The sequence below is a fragment of the Rhea pennata genome, chromosome 4 (assembly GCF_028389875.1).
Source record: "Rhea pennata isolate bPtePen1 chromosome 4, bPtePen1.pri, whole genome shotgun sequence".
NCBI lineage: Eukaryota > Metazoa > Chordata > Aves > Rheiformes > Rheidae > Rhea > Rhea pennata.
Window position 1 is genome coordinate 34629487 of NC_084666.1, and position 21093 is coordinate 34650579.

A 21093-nucleotide genomic window follows, 5' to 3' on the forward strand; every position below is an offset into this window, starting at 1 on the left:
AGGGCTGAGTAGAGGGGCAGGATCACCTCCCTCGACCTGCTGGCAACACTCTTCCCAATGCACCCCAGGAGACCATTGGCTTTCTTGGCCACAAGGGCACATTGCTGGCTCATGGTCAGCTTGTCATCCACCAGCACTCCCAGGTCCTTCTCTGCAGAGCTGCTCTCCAGAAGGTCAGCCCCCAGCTGAAAACACTTGGCACACAACATTTCCTTCAGACTTCCCTTGCCAGACCCAGCCTGCAGAGCCAGACCAAGCACCTGAATGAAAACAGGCTTAACTCATTCCCAGGCAGCAGGGGAGGGGTTTAACGGTCAGGCGCCGTCAAAAGCGGCAGCCAGCGGAGCCAGTGCCCCCATCTGCCGTCTTGCCTCGAGCATTCACCTCCCCGCCTTCCTCCGCGGCTGGGAAAGCGCCGGAGCGCCAGTGCTGCCAATGCTGCCGCTGCCGTCGCGCACGGCCGCGGCTCCAACCGCCGCTGGCGCGCGGGGAGCTCGCGCGCAGCTGCAGGAGAGGGCGCGGGCGGCGCCAGGCGCCTCCCGCTTATTCGCCGGGAGAACGGTTACCCGGCAACGCCGACGCGCCAGGGGGCGGGGGCGCAGCGCGCTGAGACCGTTGGCGCGGAAGGGCCGGTGCGGGCGGGCGCGCGCGCGCGCGCGCGGGGGGGCGGCATGCCGCGAGGCGCCGGATCTAGTGAGTGCCGTCCGCGCGGGCGGGCGAGGGGCGGCTCGGGCGGGCGCTGCCTCCTGCGGCCGTGCCCGCGGCGTTTTGCACCCTGGAGCCATTGCAGCGGCGTCACCGCCTCGAAAGGACACCGTGAGGCGTCCCCGCCTCGCGGCCGCGAGGTCGCTAGCGCCACGGCCCTCGGCGCGGTACGGGGGCGGCAGGGGAGGGGCGCGGGAGCGAGAGGATGCCCCTCTGCAGCCTGGGGTGAGGCGCCAGCAGCAGCCGTGCTGGTGGCAACGGGCCCCTCGGGTCCTGCCCCTCACAGAGCAGTCCCTCCAGCCGCTCTCATCCTTCCCCGCCACTGCAGCCCGCCCCGCGCCGGCGGGGCCCGCGGCAGGGGCAGCAAGCTCCTCCGTCCTCCCTCAGCGAGGACGGACTGTCGCCGCCTTCCCGTGCTGAAACCGCTCTTGTGACAGCTCCAGACGCTGCTAACTGTGCAGGTGCCGTTTTTATTTTCAGACAGGCGTACAACAGGAGCAGAAGATCCAGTTCAGCTGCAAACAGCACTGCAAGTAAGCCGGTCTGATTCCAGCTACCCAAAACATCAGCTGTTGAAGTTCACCGTTTCTGTGGCTAATCCACGTTGGGGCAGCCTGACTGGATACAAAGGGCGCCTCAGCCGGCAGCGTTTCCACCCGGGGTATTTAATTTGCAGGGGGACACACATGGCTCTTGCAATGGCTGAAACACGGCTGACAGTCTGGCCTGTACCAGACTTCACGGGCAGCAAGAGCAGCTCAGGCTACCAGTTAAAGGTGCCTTAGTTCATGTTTTCAACACCTGCCATGGCAAAGTGCTAATTCCTAGTACTCAGTCTTCTTTAATTTAAACCTAGTCTCTAGGTTAATATGAATATAAACACAGTGACTGTTTAATTGTTTCAATGTACTTCTAATACAATAGGAGCTGTCATTCTTTATTGGTATTTTTCAGTAAGAAACCTAATTTGCTGAAGGATTTTGAAATTCACAGCATACTGTCAAACTACAACTTCTCTTTAAATAATGATTAGCAAACCATGTTTTTGTTTTTTAATGACAGTATAGTTGCATAAACAAGGTCTATGACGTAGTGTTTGTCTGCCCTTTTTGCTTGTGCTTATTGGAAGTTCTCTTCCAAAGCGAAACATATGCAAAGCTAGACATGTTTTGCCATATGCACGTGCTCATTCCTTCAGGTGAGATTTTCACCGAGTTTGTGAATTACTATGACCGAATAATGATTCATTACCAAAAAAAAAAAAAAAAAAAGTTCTTTGATCTTTGTAAAGAATTTGCAAGATTTATTTTAAACACATCATTACAGCTTAGCTTTTAGTTTTTGATATTGCAGAAGAATCTAATCCTATGGTCAGTCCAACTTTCTTGCGTTGTCCAAACCTGCATACCTCAATCTAACCCCGAAAGACAATCGATCTCTGGAGCTGGAAGAATGAAGAGTGACAGCACTGGAACAGATTGCCAGGGAGGTTGTGAAGTCTCCTTCTCTGGAGATATTCAAAGCCCACCTGGATGCAACCCTGTCTAACATGCTCTAGGTGACCCTGCTTGAACAGGAGGGTTGGACTAGATGATCTCCAGACATCCCTTCCAACCTTAGCAATTCTGTGATTCTGTAACTCTAACATAAGTACATTCACAATTTGGCTTTAGTGCAAAGACTAAGATCCCAAAGTAATGCCAGATGTGACAATGCTTTTTGTGATGTGAATAACTGTCCATGAAGAACTGTGCTGAAATCCTCTGGTACTGCAAATCACTAAATGTCAATTACTAAACTATGTTGATTACTAAATGGCTATTGAAGAACCATTTGATGAACTCCCACTGACTCAGGCTAGATTAAAACAATTTTAAAACTGGAAAAGAAAGTTCAACTGAAAAAATATTCTAACTCATCTCAGTATTTTAAAAGACTCAAAACCACCTACCAATTTTTGGATATTTATTTTATACATTGTAGATCCTTCAGCAACAGCTGGAATCCTTTAAGACTCTTCGGCAACAGATTCTGGAGAATGTTAACATGGTAAAAGCAGATCCCAAATACTTTCAAAATAAAGATAAAAATCTCCTCTTGAGTTTTTAGATACTGCCGTAGGTATTTTAACTGAGATTTGAAATTGTTTTTAGATTATTATGTACATTAACAGTATGTTTAATCATCTGTTAATCTTATGGTAGCTGATAAAGCAATCCACTACAAGTTCTTGTCATGTCCTAATCATAGTATTATTTAGAGGTTTAAAAAGACTATCTAAGAAAAAATAAGAAAAACCTAGAAGGAGAGCGAAACTGAGTAGGGAAAAAGAGGAAATGATTAGATATCCTTTGTATCACTATAGACTCAAGGTTGTTTTCACAGAACTTAACTGCATTTTGTATCACTGTCAGTAAACAGCAGAACCTGCTCCACTGTTTCAAACTGCTGTTTCACAAAATGCTAGAAGCATATTTATGCCATGATTTTATATGACTCTTTTTATAGAAGCAAAAGGTCTGATGCTGGAAGGATATTTAACTTTACACGTTCTTGGTTATGAACAATTCCGTATTCCTATGGCACTTCAATCTAGTCCATCTCTCAGAACTAACTTCTTGATTAATAGGATAGTTTACAAAAATTAAATATTTTTAATTTATTTTTTAATCTCAATCTTTTCTAGGTACAGTCTGAAATTAGTGAGATACTAAATAAAAATATAATTGAAATGAAAACTCCACAGTGTAGCTCAGACAAGATACTGATGATTAGCACACCAAATGATGTATCTCTGGTATGTATAGCAATTTTCAGCTACAAACAAGTTACTGTTATTCTTTAAAGATGTTGCTGGATTGTGGGTCTTGCGAGCTACATGTTTTCTGTAAAATAACCCAAGAGATATTGTAGGGACAAAACACAGTATATTCTCCCTGAGGCTTTTCTCCGTAGTACAACTTTGCCATAATTCTGCCACAAAAAAGTCATCAAAGTCTTTACTGTAAATACAGCCATGGAAAGATGTACATATGCTGTTCCTCCCCTTCCCCCATTATGATTAAAGCCCAGTTTCTTTTCTGCACAAGACAAGATTTTACCTAATCTTCCAAAAATTCACTTGGATTATATTCAGTGGACATGGAACGCAATATAAAGAGTACAGGGAGACAGAGTAGAGAGAGGACAGAAGAGAAAGGTGGAGATGGAATAAATTTTGTCCTAGTCCTATGAAATGTAGCATAAACCCTACTTTTTCTGCTTCTTCAGTGTGAACTCCAGTTTTCCCTTATTTCACAGGGCATGGGATAATAAAACAATCATTTAGAACTGTTAGCTTTCTTAAGTCACCTTTCCTCTGCTTCCTAAACTTAAGATGATTACTCGGTACACTTACATTTACACTTGCACTTAAAATGCTTACTCAGTATTTTGGGCTTAGTTCAAGGCCCAGTACTAAATGAAACAGGGCATATGACAGTATCTTACTTTTGTTGCTCATCTCTGTTTACCCTTTTTTTTATGACAAATTAGTAAATGATATTGGTAGATAAACTGTATGAGTCTTGACTAAGTGGCTTTAATAACAATTTAGTAATGTGTACTTATGCTTCCTGGTTTTTGCAGGGGTGTGTGCATGTGGGGGAGGGTTGGTATTTTGGGGTTTTTTTTACAGCATAAGATTTTTGTATTGTTCTTTTTTTATTTGGTGGGGTAGCCTGCAGAAAATCCTGAATCACCATTTTCTAAGAAAAAAGTTCATCATGATCAACAACCCTGTACTGATGAGCATGTGGAAGCAAATTCCCATACTGGAAATACGGTCAGTGATATAAAAATTTCACATAGTATTTCACTGAAAACCATAGCAGCTGGAAAGGTAGAAAATTCAGAAGATCTAATGGGAAACACAACAATACTTGCACTAAAAAATGAATATAAACGCCATTTGCTACCTGGCACTGAATTGGAGACAGGAAGCTTGAATGCTGCCCATGAAAAGGTAATTTTGAATGAATCTAAACTTTCCATACTTTCTCCACAAAATGGCAAAGAATTTTATGTAACAGACAACATTAACTATCCCAACAAGTCATTGAAACAAGAATTTCAAAACCCAGTCAGTAATGATTCTTATTTGTTAGAACATAATACAGAAAATTATGGCTTTTTATGCAGAAAAAAATTAAATGACATAAAATCAAAAGAAATTACAGGAACTGCAGGCTGTTTAAATGGATCACATATTGTTTCAGTTTCACTTAAAGAAAAGGGCCTACATTTTGATCAAGAATTTTATGAAGACTCCAAATGTGTTAACACGTGGAGTTCTTCTATAACAATATGCAATGAACAAGCAGAATCTGAAAGCAAAAATGAACATAAAGAATTTAGAAGCAATTATAGTAAAGGTGACAGTTTCCAGGTTAATTTTTTTTCCAAAATGGTAAAAGATGAGTTAATAATGGTTGATCATAAAGAGCATCTAGAAAAAGAACAACAACTGAATATTATAAATCAAACATTACTGAGGTTTGAAGATCAGAAGTTCGGTGAAATCAAAGTAGCCTGTGAATATGATGAGAAAACTGAAGTGTTGCAGAAGTCCCTGAAAAACTCTGAGCATTTGCAAAACAGAGTACATGATCTTGAGAATAAAAATTTAGCTCTCAAGAACAAACTGAAACCTCTTAATATTACCATACAGTCTTTGAAAGGAAAAATTTCAAAATACAATAAGCAAATTCAGGATTTAGCTGAAGAAAAGAAAAGGATTCAAAGCCAGTTAGTTAAATCAGAAGATGGCAGTAAGGAACATATTAAGGAAATAAAGAAGTTGTTAAGAAAATGTAAAGAACTCCAGAATCAGACAAAAATCCTTGAGGAAGACACAAGTCAACTCGATAATGGAAGTCAATATACAATACAGGCACTACAAGATTTTCAAATTACGAATCAGAAAGTAGAGGAAGAGATGACTTTTGTTACCTGTGAAAAAGAAAGGCTCAATGCAATGCTAGAGTCCTTGCAAAAGGAATGTTTCATGTTACAAGAAACAAATAAAAAACTTGAGATGGACACATCCGAGCTTATGAAAGAAAAGAATTCCCTAGAAGGAGAGCTTGAAAGAAATCAGAGTGAAATACAGCAAATGAAAGAAAAAGAAACAGCAACAAAATCTGAACTGGAGACCCTTCTTCAGTTAATGCAGACACTGGAAGACAAAAATCTTAACCTTGAAATAACCCTGCAGGAATGTTCTAATACTAAACAGATGCTGCAGAAGGACTTTGAGAAAGTCCAGTCAGATAAAGCTCATATGGAAAAGAAACTCATGACTGAACTCAGAAATGCAAAAGCAGATATTGATCTTTTAAAATCAAATTTGACCAGCATGGACAGAGAACGTGAGAGGTTATCAATGGCAGTAACTAATATCACAGAGGAAAATCAGTTACTTAAGAAGGAGCTTCAGGAATATAGACAAGGAGCTTCCAAATATGAAAGTGACATTAGAAAACTGACTGAAGAATGTTTGCTATTAGAAAATCATCTGCGGACTGTTGAAAATGAGAGAGATGTATTACAGTTTGAATTCCGCCATCTGCATAAGGATTATGCTTATCTCCGGGGCCGAGCTACAGATCTAGTCCGCGAGCAGAGGAAACGTGGTTATAGTTCTGGTATCAGGCAAGATAACTGTTACTCTGATTATTCCACTAAAATTTGCAAAGAAATTTCGGATTCAAAGTCTACAGCTTTGGAATGCCAGTCACAAGGTATGAGCTTTATTTTGCAATATCTCATTAGCACTCTTTTTGTTTTCTAACTTCACTAAACACCATTTGTCCCCCTCATCTGATTTTTCTGGTAAGACTCTTACCAATACTGTGTATTACTTCAGGTTTTAACTAGAAAAAATATAATTTGGTTATTGCTATTGTTAAGTCTGGTGCCACATTAAGAATACCTTAAGGAAAAAAAAGATTTATGACAAAAAAAGATTCTATAGAATGCATGCATTCCTACAGAACAAAACCACAATGAGGGTTTGCTCCAGTGCGCACAAAAAGTTCGGGAAGTTCTCCATTTGAATGCAGTGAGCTTTAGATTCGTCTCCAAATGCAGTAATTCTTGGGTCTGGGGTTTTTTTTGTTAGCATCCTGCAGGGTCCCCAGAAAATAGTTTCTCCCATCTTTTAAAAGAAAGAAGCTGCTTTTCTTTTCCAGGCAATTCCTGTTAATCTACAACAGGTTCTTGCCTCAAAGAAATTGCAATAAACATTTTTCTTTTGAATGTTATAATACTGATGTCCATTCACTTTCAAATTTTTTTGTTATGTCCTTAAAAAAAGGCTTATTGATTTTTAGTAAACTTCACAATAAGGAATTTCCCGTCTGCTTTTTTTTGATATTTGGGTGAATTCCACAGATTCACAACAGCAAATCCTTACACAATGTAAGTGGTCAACATAAATTTAACTGTGACAGTTTACAGCAGATGGAGTTCTGTCTTTAAGGTTTCAGACTCAGAACAGTCTTATAACCCTCTAGGTGAACATTTTAATATATCCCACAAACATTTCACCAGTGACTCTGCAAGAAGTCCTAACCTGAATTTAACTTCTGTTTAGATACGTTTTCGATGATAGATAATGCTGGTCTACTTCTAATCAACACAAGGTACACTTCTTCTCTAACAGGCTGGATTGGTTTTTTTTGTTTGTTTGTTTGTTTAATTTTCTCCAAATTAAGCTCCATATATTTTAATTAGTTTCCAGTATTCCAGTTTTGTTAGGGAGTGAAAAGATTACTGAAATACAAAAGAAACTAGAAGAGGAAGAATTACGAGAAGAGAAGAGGCAGAAGGATGTAAAGAAAAACTTCAGTGCAGACTTCATCAGCTGTACTACATCTGTGATCAGAGAGCCAGAGGTCAGAACAGCAGTCAGAAAGAAGTACAGTACATTTCAATCTACCTAGGAATGCCGAGTCTGGAAAGTTCACCAGTAAACACCATTGGCATATTTTCCCTGACATTCTTACAAAAACATAACATTAGAGTACCTGGGATCATCACAGGTACCATTATCTAGTACACAGTATAAACAAGGAAGGATTGAACTCTATCTGTCCTAGGTTTTGGATAGAGAAAACATCAAAAATTTTGTATAAATTTATATTTAAAATATTGTTGGGTCCTGTTGATCTCAAATTAAGAAAATTTATGCCTAGCCATTTTTTCTTAAAAAAAAAAAAAAGAAAGAAAGAAAAAGAAGAAGAAAAGAAAAGAAAGAATTTGCATTTATGCCATTGTTTATGATATCTGGTGTGGACTTCTTTAAAAACTACTAATATCAGTGAGAACAGCATTCCAAGAATACCCTACAGTGGTGAGATAAATCCTTAATGAAAGTGAATACAGACATGTTGCTTTCATATAATAACTTGGATACATAAATGCTGTTTTTTTTAAATAAATTAGCTTTGATGATTAACAAAAAGAATTTTCTTGCATTTCATACCAATCCTGACAGAAATTATTAAAATGCAGGTAAGAAATATGTTTGGGATTGCAGTTCCATCTGGAAAGTAGCTAGTTCACAAGACAGCTGAGATTGAGGATCCTTCCATGTACACAAAGTGAAGTTGAGCTGCTGTTGGGGAATATAGCAGCACTTAAGAGTTGTCAGAAGGACTGGTAAATAGATGCTGGTAAATAGAGATGACTGCCTTTATAAAGGGCTACATGTGGTCTGATATTGAATAGTACATGGTATTGGTCATTTTGAGACACTCATTGTAACTAAAAGATATTTCTTAAGACAGTTCTCACACAAACATAGATTCAGTAGGGTTGAGACAAACATCAAGTTTTATTTCTTCCAAAGGGAAACAGTGACCTTAGTTTCACTATTGGCAATATGTGACTTATTTGGTAAAAATATATATATCATACTCACTTTAAAAGATATGCTCTTTCCTCCACTGCAATATGTAGTTACTTTAAAATCTAAATTACATATTATAAGGTTTTGTAAAAATACATTTCAGAAACTGCGTTAAGCAGTAAGATATAAAAATAGCTTATAAAAAAATCTAACCTTGGACTTAGTAAATACATAATCTTAAATTTATTTTAAATTGAGATTTACAAACAAAAGATTGTATTCTCAATAATTAAACAGATTGGATTGCCCTATATGTCTTAATTTCACTTTTCCAATTTTTATTTGCTTCAAACATTGCCTAGCAACCATATTAAGAGTTCTGCCTAGCAACCATATTAAGAGTTCAGAGTCTAAAGAGTATACACTTTATTTCACCTAATATGTTTTTACCTAATATGATGTCAAGCATGCAGTCTTGTAATTCATTACATTTAATGATCTGAAAAATAAATGAAGAGAAACATTAATTAAATGTGTAGAATATCCTTGTACAAAACACTTTTTTTGTAAAAGATGAGAAAAAGGGCTATCCCCAATCCTGTAAAAATATTTAATGACCTGAATCCTTGTGAATACCAATTGATTTCAGTAGAACTCTACATGAGAGCACGAATCCACACTAGCAAATCTAATTGTAGGATTAGGATCTGAATATCAGAAGATAGAATTTCTATTCAAAAGAAAACAGAAGCAACACCCAAAGCAGGTGTTTTGAAAAAATATTTCCCAGCGCATTTCTTAAATTCTAGAAGCTGTGAGTTTCACACTTAAAATAAGTGCAATTCACAATTCTCATTCTATTAAATTTAAGAAAATAAAGCAAAAAATACATTTTTTAAAATTCTTAAGAGGGAAATAGTAGTGGAGAATTTTAAATACTAATTTTAATTTCTCTGTGGGAATTCAGTTGGATTTGAATTTGTTCTGAGTTTACAAATAAATGAGTTTAAATGAATCTGTCATTACTGTATCTGCAAACACATAGTAATTCTTCATAATCACCTGCCTTTCAATTTTAAGACCTACTTCACATATAAAATTTTTTTTCCAATAAAATATCTCATTTGGAAATATGATCTTTTAATCAGTTGGTAAAATAATAGTATGAACAATTACACTGATAAAAAGGCTACTCAACCGGTATACCATTCTTTCCAATAGTTTAAAAGGACCAGCGCATGCATGGAAGGTGTTCCTAGTTACCAATGTTTTTCGCGTACCTATCTTCTTATTTCTTATTTTCACTTAGTAGTAAGAGGCAATAAGGAACAATATGTAGCTTCTGTTTTAGCCTCTTCAGTGTAAATAAAAGCTTCAAACTGTCTCTGCAACTTAAAAAATGATCATGCAAATTCAGGTACATGGTGAAATAATGAAATGAAATCCCCAGCCAAATCACAGATGTGAAACAGATTCCACTAGGACACCTTTTTCAAATACTAATCAAATTCTCCTTAGATATTTCATGTTACTGCTGAAGCATGCAAATAAAACCCCCCAAAACAACAAACATGCAAAAACCCCCCACACATGCATCTTTACTTAGCTCTTCTATATGCAAATCTTAGAAGTGTGCATTTGAAAGTATTTTCTCTAAATAATCCTAAAGAACATGGTCTTGATTATCTGCTTGAATTATAATAGAAGCAAAGAGAGAAAATAAGTTCATTCTAAATATAAATTATACCTCACCAAGATTAAAAAGTAATGAACTATGTGCTCATACACCCTTATATACACATACATTCTGTACCCTTGCTACAGAAATTTTAACGTTACATGTTGATATCTTTACAGTTAGGATAACTAATTTGAATAACACAGTTTCAAAAGCTTCACAGGCTTAGGTCACCTAGTATTATGTTTGCCAGTAGAGGGAGCCAATTATATTCTATAAACATACTGGAAAACAAAAAAGAAATTTGTTTTTAAACACAGAACATTCTGGGTCTTTTTATATTTAGCAAGTCAGGAAAAATTTTAAAACTTATTTTAACACTATATTTGTACAGCTCAGTTTCAAAGGTCACTAGAATGTGTACAGCCTTTTAAAATAACCTGAATTTACAAAAAGAAAGCAAGAATAAATCTTGAAAGTCAAGTTCCTTATATCTTATCCTTTTGCAAATAGTTAGTTCCTCCCAAGGGAAAGGAAACCTAATTACTTGTGTATAATTTTAATTAGTTAGTTTTAAAAGATTCAATTACTTTGGACAGTAATAAACAGCTGGGCTAATGACCTTTGGCTGACAGCATACATGAAACATGAACTTAAAGTGGCTTACCTTGTGACATTTAAAGTCATTATGCTTGCAATAGGTCTGCTTTTTGGTCCAGCAGGAGGATGAAAAATCTGTCCCCGTTTATTAGTTGTGACTGCCATAGATTTTTTAATTACATAAGGGTCAGCAGAATGGCTTGGATAAGGATCAAATGTACCTCCTTTCATGCCCCCTGGCTGAAAAAGAGAAAACTTTTCTAATTGTCAATCTATAACATAAGTGATTTAATTATTTTTTATGTAAAAGCAAGGTATGAATACTGCCTAACAGACTGCATCATATTATATAAAAAACAGAAACCACATGCTGCTTAAACTTGCATTGGAAACTCCTGGGAAAAGTTTAGTAATTATGTTGATGAATTCTTGATTTAAAATGTTGGTTTACAAGTCTCCTGAATTATGAAGAAAGGATCTTAAAAGTGTGATGGAAAAAGTAAAAACATAAGCTCACTAAAATGAACTATTATGCTGTAGCTAAAAATGGTATTTTAAAGTCACTATTAGTTTGCTAGCACACCCTCATGTCCACAAGTTTACAGATTGTTACAAAAGGAAAGACTTGGGCCTTATCATCAGTGTATTTTCTGACCTATAGGACTGGCTTTTCCTAGCAACATCGTGCCCATTAGTACTAAAATATTGGGAAATTTTAGTTAACAGATATGTAGAGACCTTCTTAATTCTGTGCAATCCCCTAGTATAGCTAAATGCCAGAGTGTTGAGGCTGCACTCCTGAAAAGTGCTAAAGGAAGTGATGCAACAAATCAGTTGAAACAAGTGAAGACATTTCCCCAGAAGAATTTATATAGCAAAAAGGAAATGTGCAGTAGCCTGGGAAGCACATACAATTTAAATAGTCAGAGACAGTATATATGGCATGAAAAATGGAGAGCCAGGATCAGCAGCATTGTCAGCCAAAGGACATGCTGAATTTTCAGCAGCTGACTTTTAGGAATAAATCAACATTCCTGAAGATCTCAGATGCCTTATCTGTGAGGCTGAACACAGCATAATGTATGCATAAGCATTCTTGTTGCCTTTTTCTGAATACTTATATTTTCATCACTGGCATAATCTTCTAAGATGAATCAAGGTCAATCAAATCACTCAACAGTGAAGGACAGAGTAATTGGAAAATGGTGGTTGGCAGAGCACAGTACTAAATGATTGCTAAACAGAACTCCAAAATTAAGAGCAGAAAAGTGACAGATTGAGGGAGTGTAACTATATTAGGTATCTAGAGTCACTTGAGAGAGAGTTTTATTTATCTATCTTAAACCCATTTCAAACTGACATTAAGATTTAGCCTAAGGTGAATGGGGTCTTAGTATCTCATCTCAAAGAGTAGGTCAAGAGACATAGAAGAGATGAAGTATGCATATTTTCACTGTTTTATAGAATGCAAGAATCTCCACTTAGTAAATGGACTAATGAAGGATGATTTCCTTTGCCTCATATGTTCCTATATACCCCCATGACAGTAATTTCAGGCTTCATTTCTTATGTCTCCCAAGCCCTCCCCACCTATATTTATTCCCATCTCTCCTCTCCTTTTCTCCTAACTACTCAAGAGGTAGCAAATTCTGAAGCTGATTCTAAATCTGTATCTGCTGTTAGACAAACAGAACAGATAACTCATGAGTTTATATTGCAGCCTTTCCCTGAGCAGAGGCACTCTGCTGAGTCTTTCTGCTCTTCTGGCCGTGCATTTCTATGACACTTGTAGGAACTATCCTTTAAAATTTTGCCTAAATAGGCTGGGTGTAATCAACAGGTTCAAAAACAATATGTAAGGAATCCATACAGAGAGTACAAAATAAAAGCATATTTCATTTTGCAACAGTAATCCAGCTTTACTGATGTTTATTGCATAATCTACCTTTGTATCTTTTTTCCTGCCATTATACAATCAATTACTGTATGGTAACAACACTATGCAGGTTTTTAAATAGAAGAGCCAGTTTCAAGTAGCTTGAAAGGTGATCAGTTCTCTTTGGTATTAGGTTGGGTCAAAAGGCATTTCATTGCTATGTAAATTGAAAACAAAGTATACTGAATAATACCTCTTGTATTTTCCCCTGTAAGACAGTAATAGTAAAACCAAACATCGAGTTCTGTCTTAGGTACTCTAAGCAAAGCTTGTAGCAGGAAATACCTGAATACTTGTCTCTTGTATGTAGTAGCTATAAAATAAACTAACCTTTTTAGCAGGAGAACTTGGTTTAAAAGGTGGTCCAATTTTCTTTCCTGGAGTTTCCTGGAGTTGCTTCATTGGTGACAAAGGTTGGTTATTAAAATAAGGATTCATGTCAAAATACTCCTGGGGATAGAGATTTAACTTGAAAGGCCCTCCTTTAACCAAACGCCGATGTTCCTCTTGTGCTTTCTGTAAAAGAAGTACTTTCAAAGAATAATCTTGAGCATTTTTATTGCATATTATTCACATAAGAGAAAAGTTGAAAGCATTTAAATTCAGCCTTGGAGAATGCTCATTGTAACTTCCTTTGCTATTGTTTCATCAAGGTATTTTATATACCCACTGTATAATGGAGCATACAGAGACATGGACCAGAAGCACAACAATCACTAGGAAATTACAGTAGGAAAATGCTTAGGAAAGTATTGTATATTTTAGATTCATTTAACTGTGTTGTGTACCTGTATCTTGGGCATACATGTGTAAATACATGCTTGAAAATTCTGTTTTCATGCATCCGAGTTGCATAAAACCTTGGCCATACTGCCACTACATTTACTTGGGCTTGGTGATAAGATATCCAAAAACATCTCCCACATTCTGAGCAGCTCATTAAATTGGTTCATTTTTATCTTGGGAGTTGTAGATTATTCTTCCCAGATTGCATTTTTAAATAAAATAGGCTAAAACTAACATTGCAAACAATTAGAAGATGCATGAAATGCATCATTACTAATACAGTATCACTGAGGTGATTTATGCTAGTGTCTCAGAGCAAATTCCCTATCACTCTCTCTACCCAGTTCATAAGAAACTATCCTGCATCCCTCTTTTCTCGGTGCTCCTCACTATCTGCACTGAATGCTTAATTTTGACTCCAAGTTTGCCTCAGCTGCAGTAACCAAGTTGTTTCTTCTGATCTTGTTTTTATCATATACCAAAAAAATATATATCTGCTGCCATTTTTCACTACATATGATGAAAATATACAAGTTAACTAAATCAGTCCAAATTTAGTAGCTTTCTTAGATCTATCATCTTATGTGATAAGAAGGAAGTTTTGTTCTTATACAGCATCTAGCATAATGAGGCCCCATTCTACTTATAACGATGTAGAAGTAGAATTCTTGTTCTTGCTATTGGTGTTATTTGGTCATTATTACAATTGTTGTTTAAGAGCTTTAATAAACAAAAGAAAAAGGTCAAGCCCTGAATGGTGGCACTTTGGCAGGATATCCCCTGTTGTCTAAAAGGAAAATAGTAAGTTAATGATAACTAATTTTGTTTACAGGCTGATAATTAATTTGTTTTCCTTCTACCACTGTGCAAATAAGCATTGGTCACTCCAAGAAAAGGAAACACCACAGGGAATAAAAAGTTCATGTAAATTGTAATAAATAATCATTGCACTAATACATAGTAAAGACAACTGTTTTTTTACCTTTGCCTCTATTCTTTCTGCTTCATACACTTCAGGTGCATGTGGATATTGTTCACCTATGGTAACATTTGCATATCTGTAAAAAGAAAATGAATGAATGAGAAGTACAAAACAAAAACCAAACAACAAACGTATAATAAAATACTTGAGAAGTTACCCATATCCAGTTCCTTTTTTTCCTGGATTAGTATAAAAATTCTTTCCAGGAGAAGTGTATTTTTCTTTGGCTTTCAGTTGTGCACTAAAGTATGCATATGGACCTCCTATGGTTCCATAATAGCTGCCCAGTCCGCATCTAAAAAGAGCAAATAAACACATTAATTAATGTTTTGCAAATATTTTGAGCTTTCCAGATCTAGTGTACTAAAATTATCTTAAGCAGAAAACCCAAACAAATAACATCTCAAAAAATAAACATAAAACTTCAGATCCGCTGTGCAGCGATTTTATGTACAGCATTATGGACACAAACGAAATAGATGGCAGCAAAGATGAAGGTTTGAAGCTCCTTAATAACACAGATAGGCTTAAAAAGTCTGACTTTTGGTTTTGTTTCAATTTTGCCTCAACAAGACAAAGTAACACTGGTAGACACTGATTCACAAACACTACAAATACATATTCACAGTTCACCACAAACCTACTGGATTGACAGCAACCCAGAGCAATAGGTTCAACTGAGTTGATGCAGGATGATAAGAGGATGGTCTTGCCTACAGGTGTACAGAGAACAGTAATGTATTGTCGCTATGACACGGAGTGGCGGGCCACATGGGGAACCTGTCCAAGAGGTTTATTTTTTTTCCTGGACATGGCTTGCAATGTTAAGGACTGGCTATCTTTCTGTCTTCTCACTGAAGGAGATTAAGGAGAGACAACTCATTTAGGAGAAACACAAAGCTGCAGGAATTCACAAAGATCTTTTTTTTAAGACTAACCTGAAAATCAGTATCTGCTGGAAGTATACAGTATCACCATATAATACAATCATACAACCACCAAAGGATAAAAGGCCCAAGAGAAATAAACTGATGAAATAGCTGGAATGGCAATTTGGTCCACTAAGCTGCATCTACAGTGGTCAAAAAATCCCATATGTAACAAAAATTGGGTAAAGTGACAATGAACAAACTTCATCCTGGCATCTCCTAGCTTTTAAGTGCTTTACAAACTTCATGATATCCTTTAAATGTCACCTTTGCTTCTTGCTTTTTATATACCAGTAACATAATGATAGAGTATAGACCAATGAAGAAAATAAATGCCCAGACTTCAGTCACATCTTCAGAACATGGCATCTTTGCAACCTCTGAATTTGCAGCCAACAACAAATCTGGCTCCAATGTAAGTGCAAGATTTCAAAGAGCTGCTCATCATTCAGGCAGCCAAGAAAAACAGTGCTGATACAGCTGTGCTCTATTTCCTTAGTTACACTGGGAGCCAGTTTTGGACATAAGAAACCTATATAATCACTCTCCATAACTGCTTGAGGATTTTTATTAGTAAGACAGTCTAACCACCCTCCCAGCCTCTGCTTTGTGCTACTCTGCCAGTACAGATTTAGGAGAGGATAAAGAACCTATCCAAAGTTCACATCTAGAACAACTCAGGAGCCTTACAACAAGCAAGAGAATGGGAGCTACTGTACCCAGAACCAACATGTGTGTTTGTGGAGACAATGTGTGGAGCAGGGTGCCTTGGCAGGTTTTTGTTGTAAGCAATTCAGTGGAGAAGAGCAAACTCAGAACCCAGAAAGTGAACAGAATTGTCATCAACTGACACAGATTTGAAATTAGTGTCTAGGTGTTTCTGGCACTTAAATCCTGCTAGATCATTTGGTTGCTATAGAAGCTAAGTTGTAGTTGAAAGAACTTTTGAACACTGGGCTCACCCGTTTTCTGTCCCACCAAAAATAGCCCACACATATCCAACAGAAAGCCTACACATGCTTACATTCATATTAAAAAACTAAGTTGTTTCTTTAACATACGACAGAAAATATGCTCCCTTAGTCCCTAAAATATAAATATATAAAATACACAAGAGGTAGACTCCAAACTTTCCAAACGCAAAGCTGTCGAAAGATGCAACTAAATATAACCATGAGACTACAAAAACCAGGCCCTGTACGTATATTGAATCCTCTTGCAGCAGCTACAAGAACAAGATTATACAGCTGTAGATGACTAACTAGTCTCTGTTTGTTACATATGAATAAGATATTTGAAATCAGTTGCACTGGCATTACTTTGTCATGCAAGTAATGTGCAAATAGCAAGGACATTTATTTGAATACTATTCTTCATATACTCCTTAGCTCTGTAACAACTTCTGATTATCCTATAAAATTATCAGTATTTTTTCTAGCAAAAAGATAATGTATATGGATTCTGTGAGAGAAAAAGTCACACTTAGTTAATGGCACATTTTCCTGACGTCTTTTGCAATATATATACTCCCTCTATTTTGGGAGGCTCAGAAGTAGAAGGGAGAAGATACTGTGTCTGACAAGTGCCAACAGATTCTCTCTCAAATTAAAATGAAATATACACCCTTTTCCCACATGCATCTTCATTTTAACTGAAAATAAAAAAATAAAGGTGAGAAAGCTGTTCACAGCAGCAGACAGATATATAAAACAGTACATAAAACCAAGGACCAGGAACTGATTTCTACAAGCATCTTATCTCTAATCGTATGTTGCTACCCATAATTCTATACTCATTACTGTGATTAGCACTATATCATGCATATCTTTCCAAAAGAATAATATCATATTCCCATTACAAGCATTATTATTTATTGGCAAAAAGTCATCTTTAACATATAGGAAGGAAAAAGATTTAAACATTTTCATAACACTTACGGCAATTTGTCTCCATTAGTGGGAAGGAAAGCTCTGCCCAAATTTTTCTTTGATTCTGCCAATCTATAGCGCCTCCTTAGCTGAACAGGATTTGAGTAGGCTTCACCATCGAAAATCCTCACAAACTGAGGCTCAAAATATCCTGCCTGAAGAGCTGACAATGTTTTGGTCCCCCCAGGTAACATCTGTCTGTTCTTGCTTGCAGCTTCATTAAAAGGGCCTTTAAAAAAGTAAGCACTGTAAATAATCATTTGATGCCATTACTTCTCTTAACGTACATTAAAAAACTAAGGTCTGGATCTGAGTGTTTCAAAGAGCTGGTAATGTACTAGACAGTGTTTCATTTGTAAATCATATGTTGCAACTAGATGTGTTTGAAAGAGAATGCTATGGGAAGGTATTCACAGTACTCAGCTTTAGCTTTAATCCCTAAACTTGCTTTACAAGAAATGGAGAGTGGTGACATTAGGCTGGTGGCTCAGACTGAAGCAGATGCCTATTTGTGCACTACTAGTAATACTTCAGAGAAGCATCTCTTCCCCACCAGTTACAGAGTGAGACCAGACAGTCTAGTTAAGTGCCTTCAGTGAGGTGTTTTGTATTTGCAGCAGCTCAGTGTATTAGAAGTGAGGGGCTGGCAGACCGGTTCTGGTGGACATGTTCATCACTGATAGAATATTACAGCAGAAACATCTGTACTGAGAAGTCAGGATTATTTTGTGGTACCACTTCAAAGGGACTACTGAGGATCAAACTCTGACACCTTACTATTTACAAAAAATACCTTTCTCCATGAATAATTCTATTGAACAACAAGAATAAGAAAAGAAGAATCTGCTCAAAAAAGGAGTGGGGGGAGGGGAACTCACACATAAGTCAGACCCCAATACACAAAAATTGCAACACAAAATTAAAACTAATAACAATATAATTTTATAATAGAAAGCCTGCTGAAAGAGCACATACAAAAAATAGTTTATCAGAACAGCACAGATCCTCATAATTTGCAGATAATTAGTCTTAAAAATAAATACATATCCTAAAAATTGTTATGAATCTATTATGCACATATATTTTTCAGTTTTGTGGTGGTGGATTTTTCCTTTCTTCAATATATTATTCCAACATATCAAGCATTTCTCTCAATAATACCAACCTTTGCAAAGAACATGTTTGAAAAGGTAGTTGCCTCTCAAAGAAAATGAAGTCTTTCTGCAAGCAAGATACCAGAGGTATTCCTGTTGCTAAATAGTGATTAAAATTAAATGTACTTACGCATATAGTGTGATACATATCTGTCTCCAATGGTAATATAACCCATTTCACTGAAGAGGCCAATCCTCTCCATATCGCTTTTTCCATCTGCAGGCATGGTTGAATCTATGTGACAGTACACTGCACTGAAGAAGGTAGAAGCCTCCTTGCTTACTTGTTCTTCTGCAAAAGTCTATGAAGAGTCAACACCTGCAAACAAAAAAAAATAACTATTTAAAGTAAAACACATGAAGTTTTTGATTAAAAATACTACCAATAAATTTAATCTGAGAAAAGTGATTGGCAGCTTTGGTACTCACAGAACAAATACACCATGTGGAATTTAGACAGCATCATAATATTTAATTTGTTAAGGAAATTCAAAGCATCAGACAGAGAAAATCTAATTTGTTTGTAATACAATTGGTGCAACTCTTACTGAAGTTACATAGCTTTGGTCAAAACATTAAAACAGATACCTTCAGAGTATTAAGATCAGAGTTTTTGGTGGCATTAATAGCTATTAATAAAATATGCCAAGCAGACTCCATCTTGTGGGTGATCTCTAGCAATGGTTTTCACTCACTTTCTAATTTTTGGCTTAGAAGTACAGTATATGGACAAGTCTGGGGTAAACGATAAAAGTTAAATTTGGAAGCCTTTTAACTGCAATCCAAAATCTGTTCATGGTAAATGCTTCCAATTTCTTGTTTATTTTAATGCAAAAAAAATTATAGTAAATTTCAGGTTTTCCTCATCATAACTCTCATCCGGGCCTGATAGAATTAAAGGAAATGCATGGTCAACAAGATTATGGAACTTGGCGACTTGAACACAGAGCAGGCCTAGCACTAAAATTACTAGGGATCTGACTCACAGAATTAAAACTAATAGAAACTAATAGAAATGGGAATTAAAATCAGTCGGAGAAAGAACTGCTGGACGAAGAGAATACATGGTAAATTCACTAGGAATGGAAATTTAAGTAGAAGAAATGGTTTACCTAGCTGGGAAAGCTACTTCTTGAAAATCATAAAGTATAGAAATAGCTAAAAAATAAAAAAAAGTCAATGTTATAACACAAATAGTTGAATTTTTGTGTCCATACAGCTGACAAGAGAACAAGGAAGTTAAGCCATTATAGTGGAATACAGATTAAAGGTAGCGTAGGTAAAGTCCGACATGGTATTAGTTATGAGGACAAAGGCAACATGGAAGATGGGAAGAGAAACTAAGGCAGAGAGATGAATATCAGACACTAGCTGTATCTGGCATGTGGGGTGCCAGAACAGAAAAGTAGCAGCACTGGAAACGCATGAAATACTAACGCTAGAACATAGTGTACTATGGAAGGGGCAGAAATTTTCTTCTTATGCTCAGCAAACGGGACCTGACAGGATGGATAGCATGCAGAAGTTTAAAAATTTGTCTGAAGCAATTTTTTTCCCAACATTGGAGATTCACCTAAAAACAATATAAAATACAACATATCTTCATCGGTTACATAATGCTAGACTAAAGAAGGAGAAGAAATGAGGCACACTAGTTTCACTGTGCATTAGCAGTATCGTGTAGCAATAAACAGCCAAACATGATTCCAGAGAGTCTTCCAAGGAATTTCTGGGAAAGATGAGAAAGTATTAATACATTGCTACCATGAAACAACAAAATACAAGCTCGAGAACTACACAAAATTCTGGTTGCCTGAATTAAAGAAAAAGCAATTCAAAACGGACCCTGTGTAGTTTAGCAAAGCCAAGCCTGGTGCGGCATACCTGCTGTTACAAAACCATCAGAAGAGCCAACATCTGGGAGGAAAAAGCATTAATTATGCTGCCAGGCAACACTGGCACAAAACAAACAGGTGCAACAGGCCACTAGCCAACTGAGGTTGGAAATCAGAAGGGCTCCAGATCACAGGAGTGATAAGATACTAGAAGAACTCTCCAATAAAATCTGCACAGCAGTAAAAGCAACTACTTTCAAGATGAAGTTTGGGTTGTTTACAGAAGGGGCACAGATGTGAGAGCAGAAACCAAGGTGAATCCTCACCCTTTAAAACGACAGCAAGAGCATATCTATTTAGAGAGAAAAATATGTATAATACAAAACAGTGAGTGAGGAAGATACTGTATGATGCAGGTAGTAAGTACTTCCTACACCACGGCGCTCGCACGGCGTATGAAAAGACGGTGACCAAGCAGGCATCCCCACTTGCCGGAGCCCGACTCGCAGGAGCGTCCCGCCGCAGCGAGCGGGCCTGCCCAGGGAAGCGCCATCGCCCGCCGGCGACCGTTGCCCAGCGGCCGTTGCCCGGCGGCCGGGAGAGCCCAACACAGCAAGCAGGTGATTTCCCACCTCCCCTCCTCGACTCTCTACAGTGGTACGGCCCAAA

General features: G+C 37.5%; 2 protein-coding genes across 3 annotated transcripts; one reads left to right on the top strand and one right to left on the bottom strand.

The window, feature by feature from the left end:
* The first annotated feature begins 671 nt into the window (after nucleotides 1-671).
* CCDC110 (coiled-coil domain containing 110) lies at nucleotides 672-7181 on the top strand. Its single transcript, XM_062574531.1, has 7 exons — nucleotides 672-693; nucleotides 1186-1481; nucleotides 2689-2754; nucleotides 3392-3502; nucleotides 4424-4829; nucleotides 4962-6485; nucleotides 7138-7181. The coding sequence occupies exons 1-7, from the start codon at nucleotides 672-674 to the stop codon at nucleotides 7179-7181; spliced, it is 2469 nt and encodes an 822-aa protein (XP_062430515.1).
* Nucleotides 7182-8880: 1699 nt separating this feature from the next.
* On the bottom strand, nucleotides 8881-21002 carry CFAP96 (cilia and flagella associated protein 96). Of its 2 annotated transcripts, none has more exons than XM_062574664.1 (8): nucleotides 20852-21002; nucleotides 18720-18908; nucleotides 17445-17664; nucleotides 14736-14873; nucleotides 14579-14654; nucleotides 13141-13326; nucleotides 10942-11114; nucleotides 8881-9095 (listed from the first exon to the last, which is right to left on the bottom strand). In XM_062574664.1, the coding sequence occupies exons 2-8, from the start codon at nucleotides 18814-18816 to the stop codon at nucleotides 9047-9049; spliced, it is 939 nt and encodes a 312-aa protein (XP_062430648.1). In that variant the 5' UTR covers nucleotides 18817-18908; nucleotides 20852-21002; the 3' UTR covers nucleotides 8881-9046. The 2 variants fall into 2 exon arrangements, with proteins under 2 accessions (XP_062430648.1, XP_062430647.1); XM_062574663.1 differs by having other exon boundaries at nucleotides 20751-21002.
* Nucleotides 21003-21093: the final 91 nt, after the last annotated feature.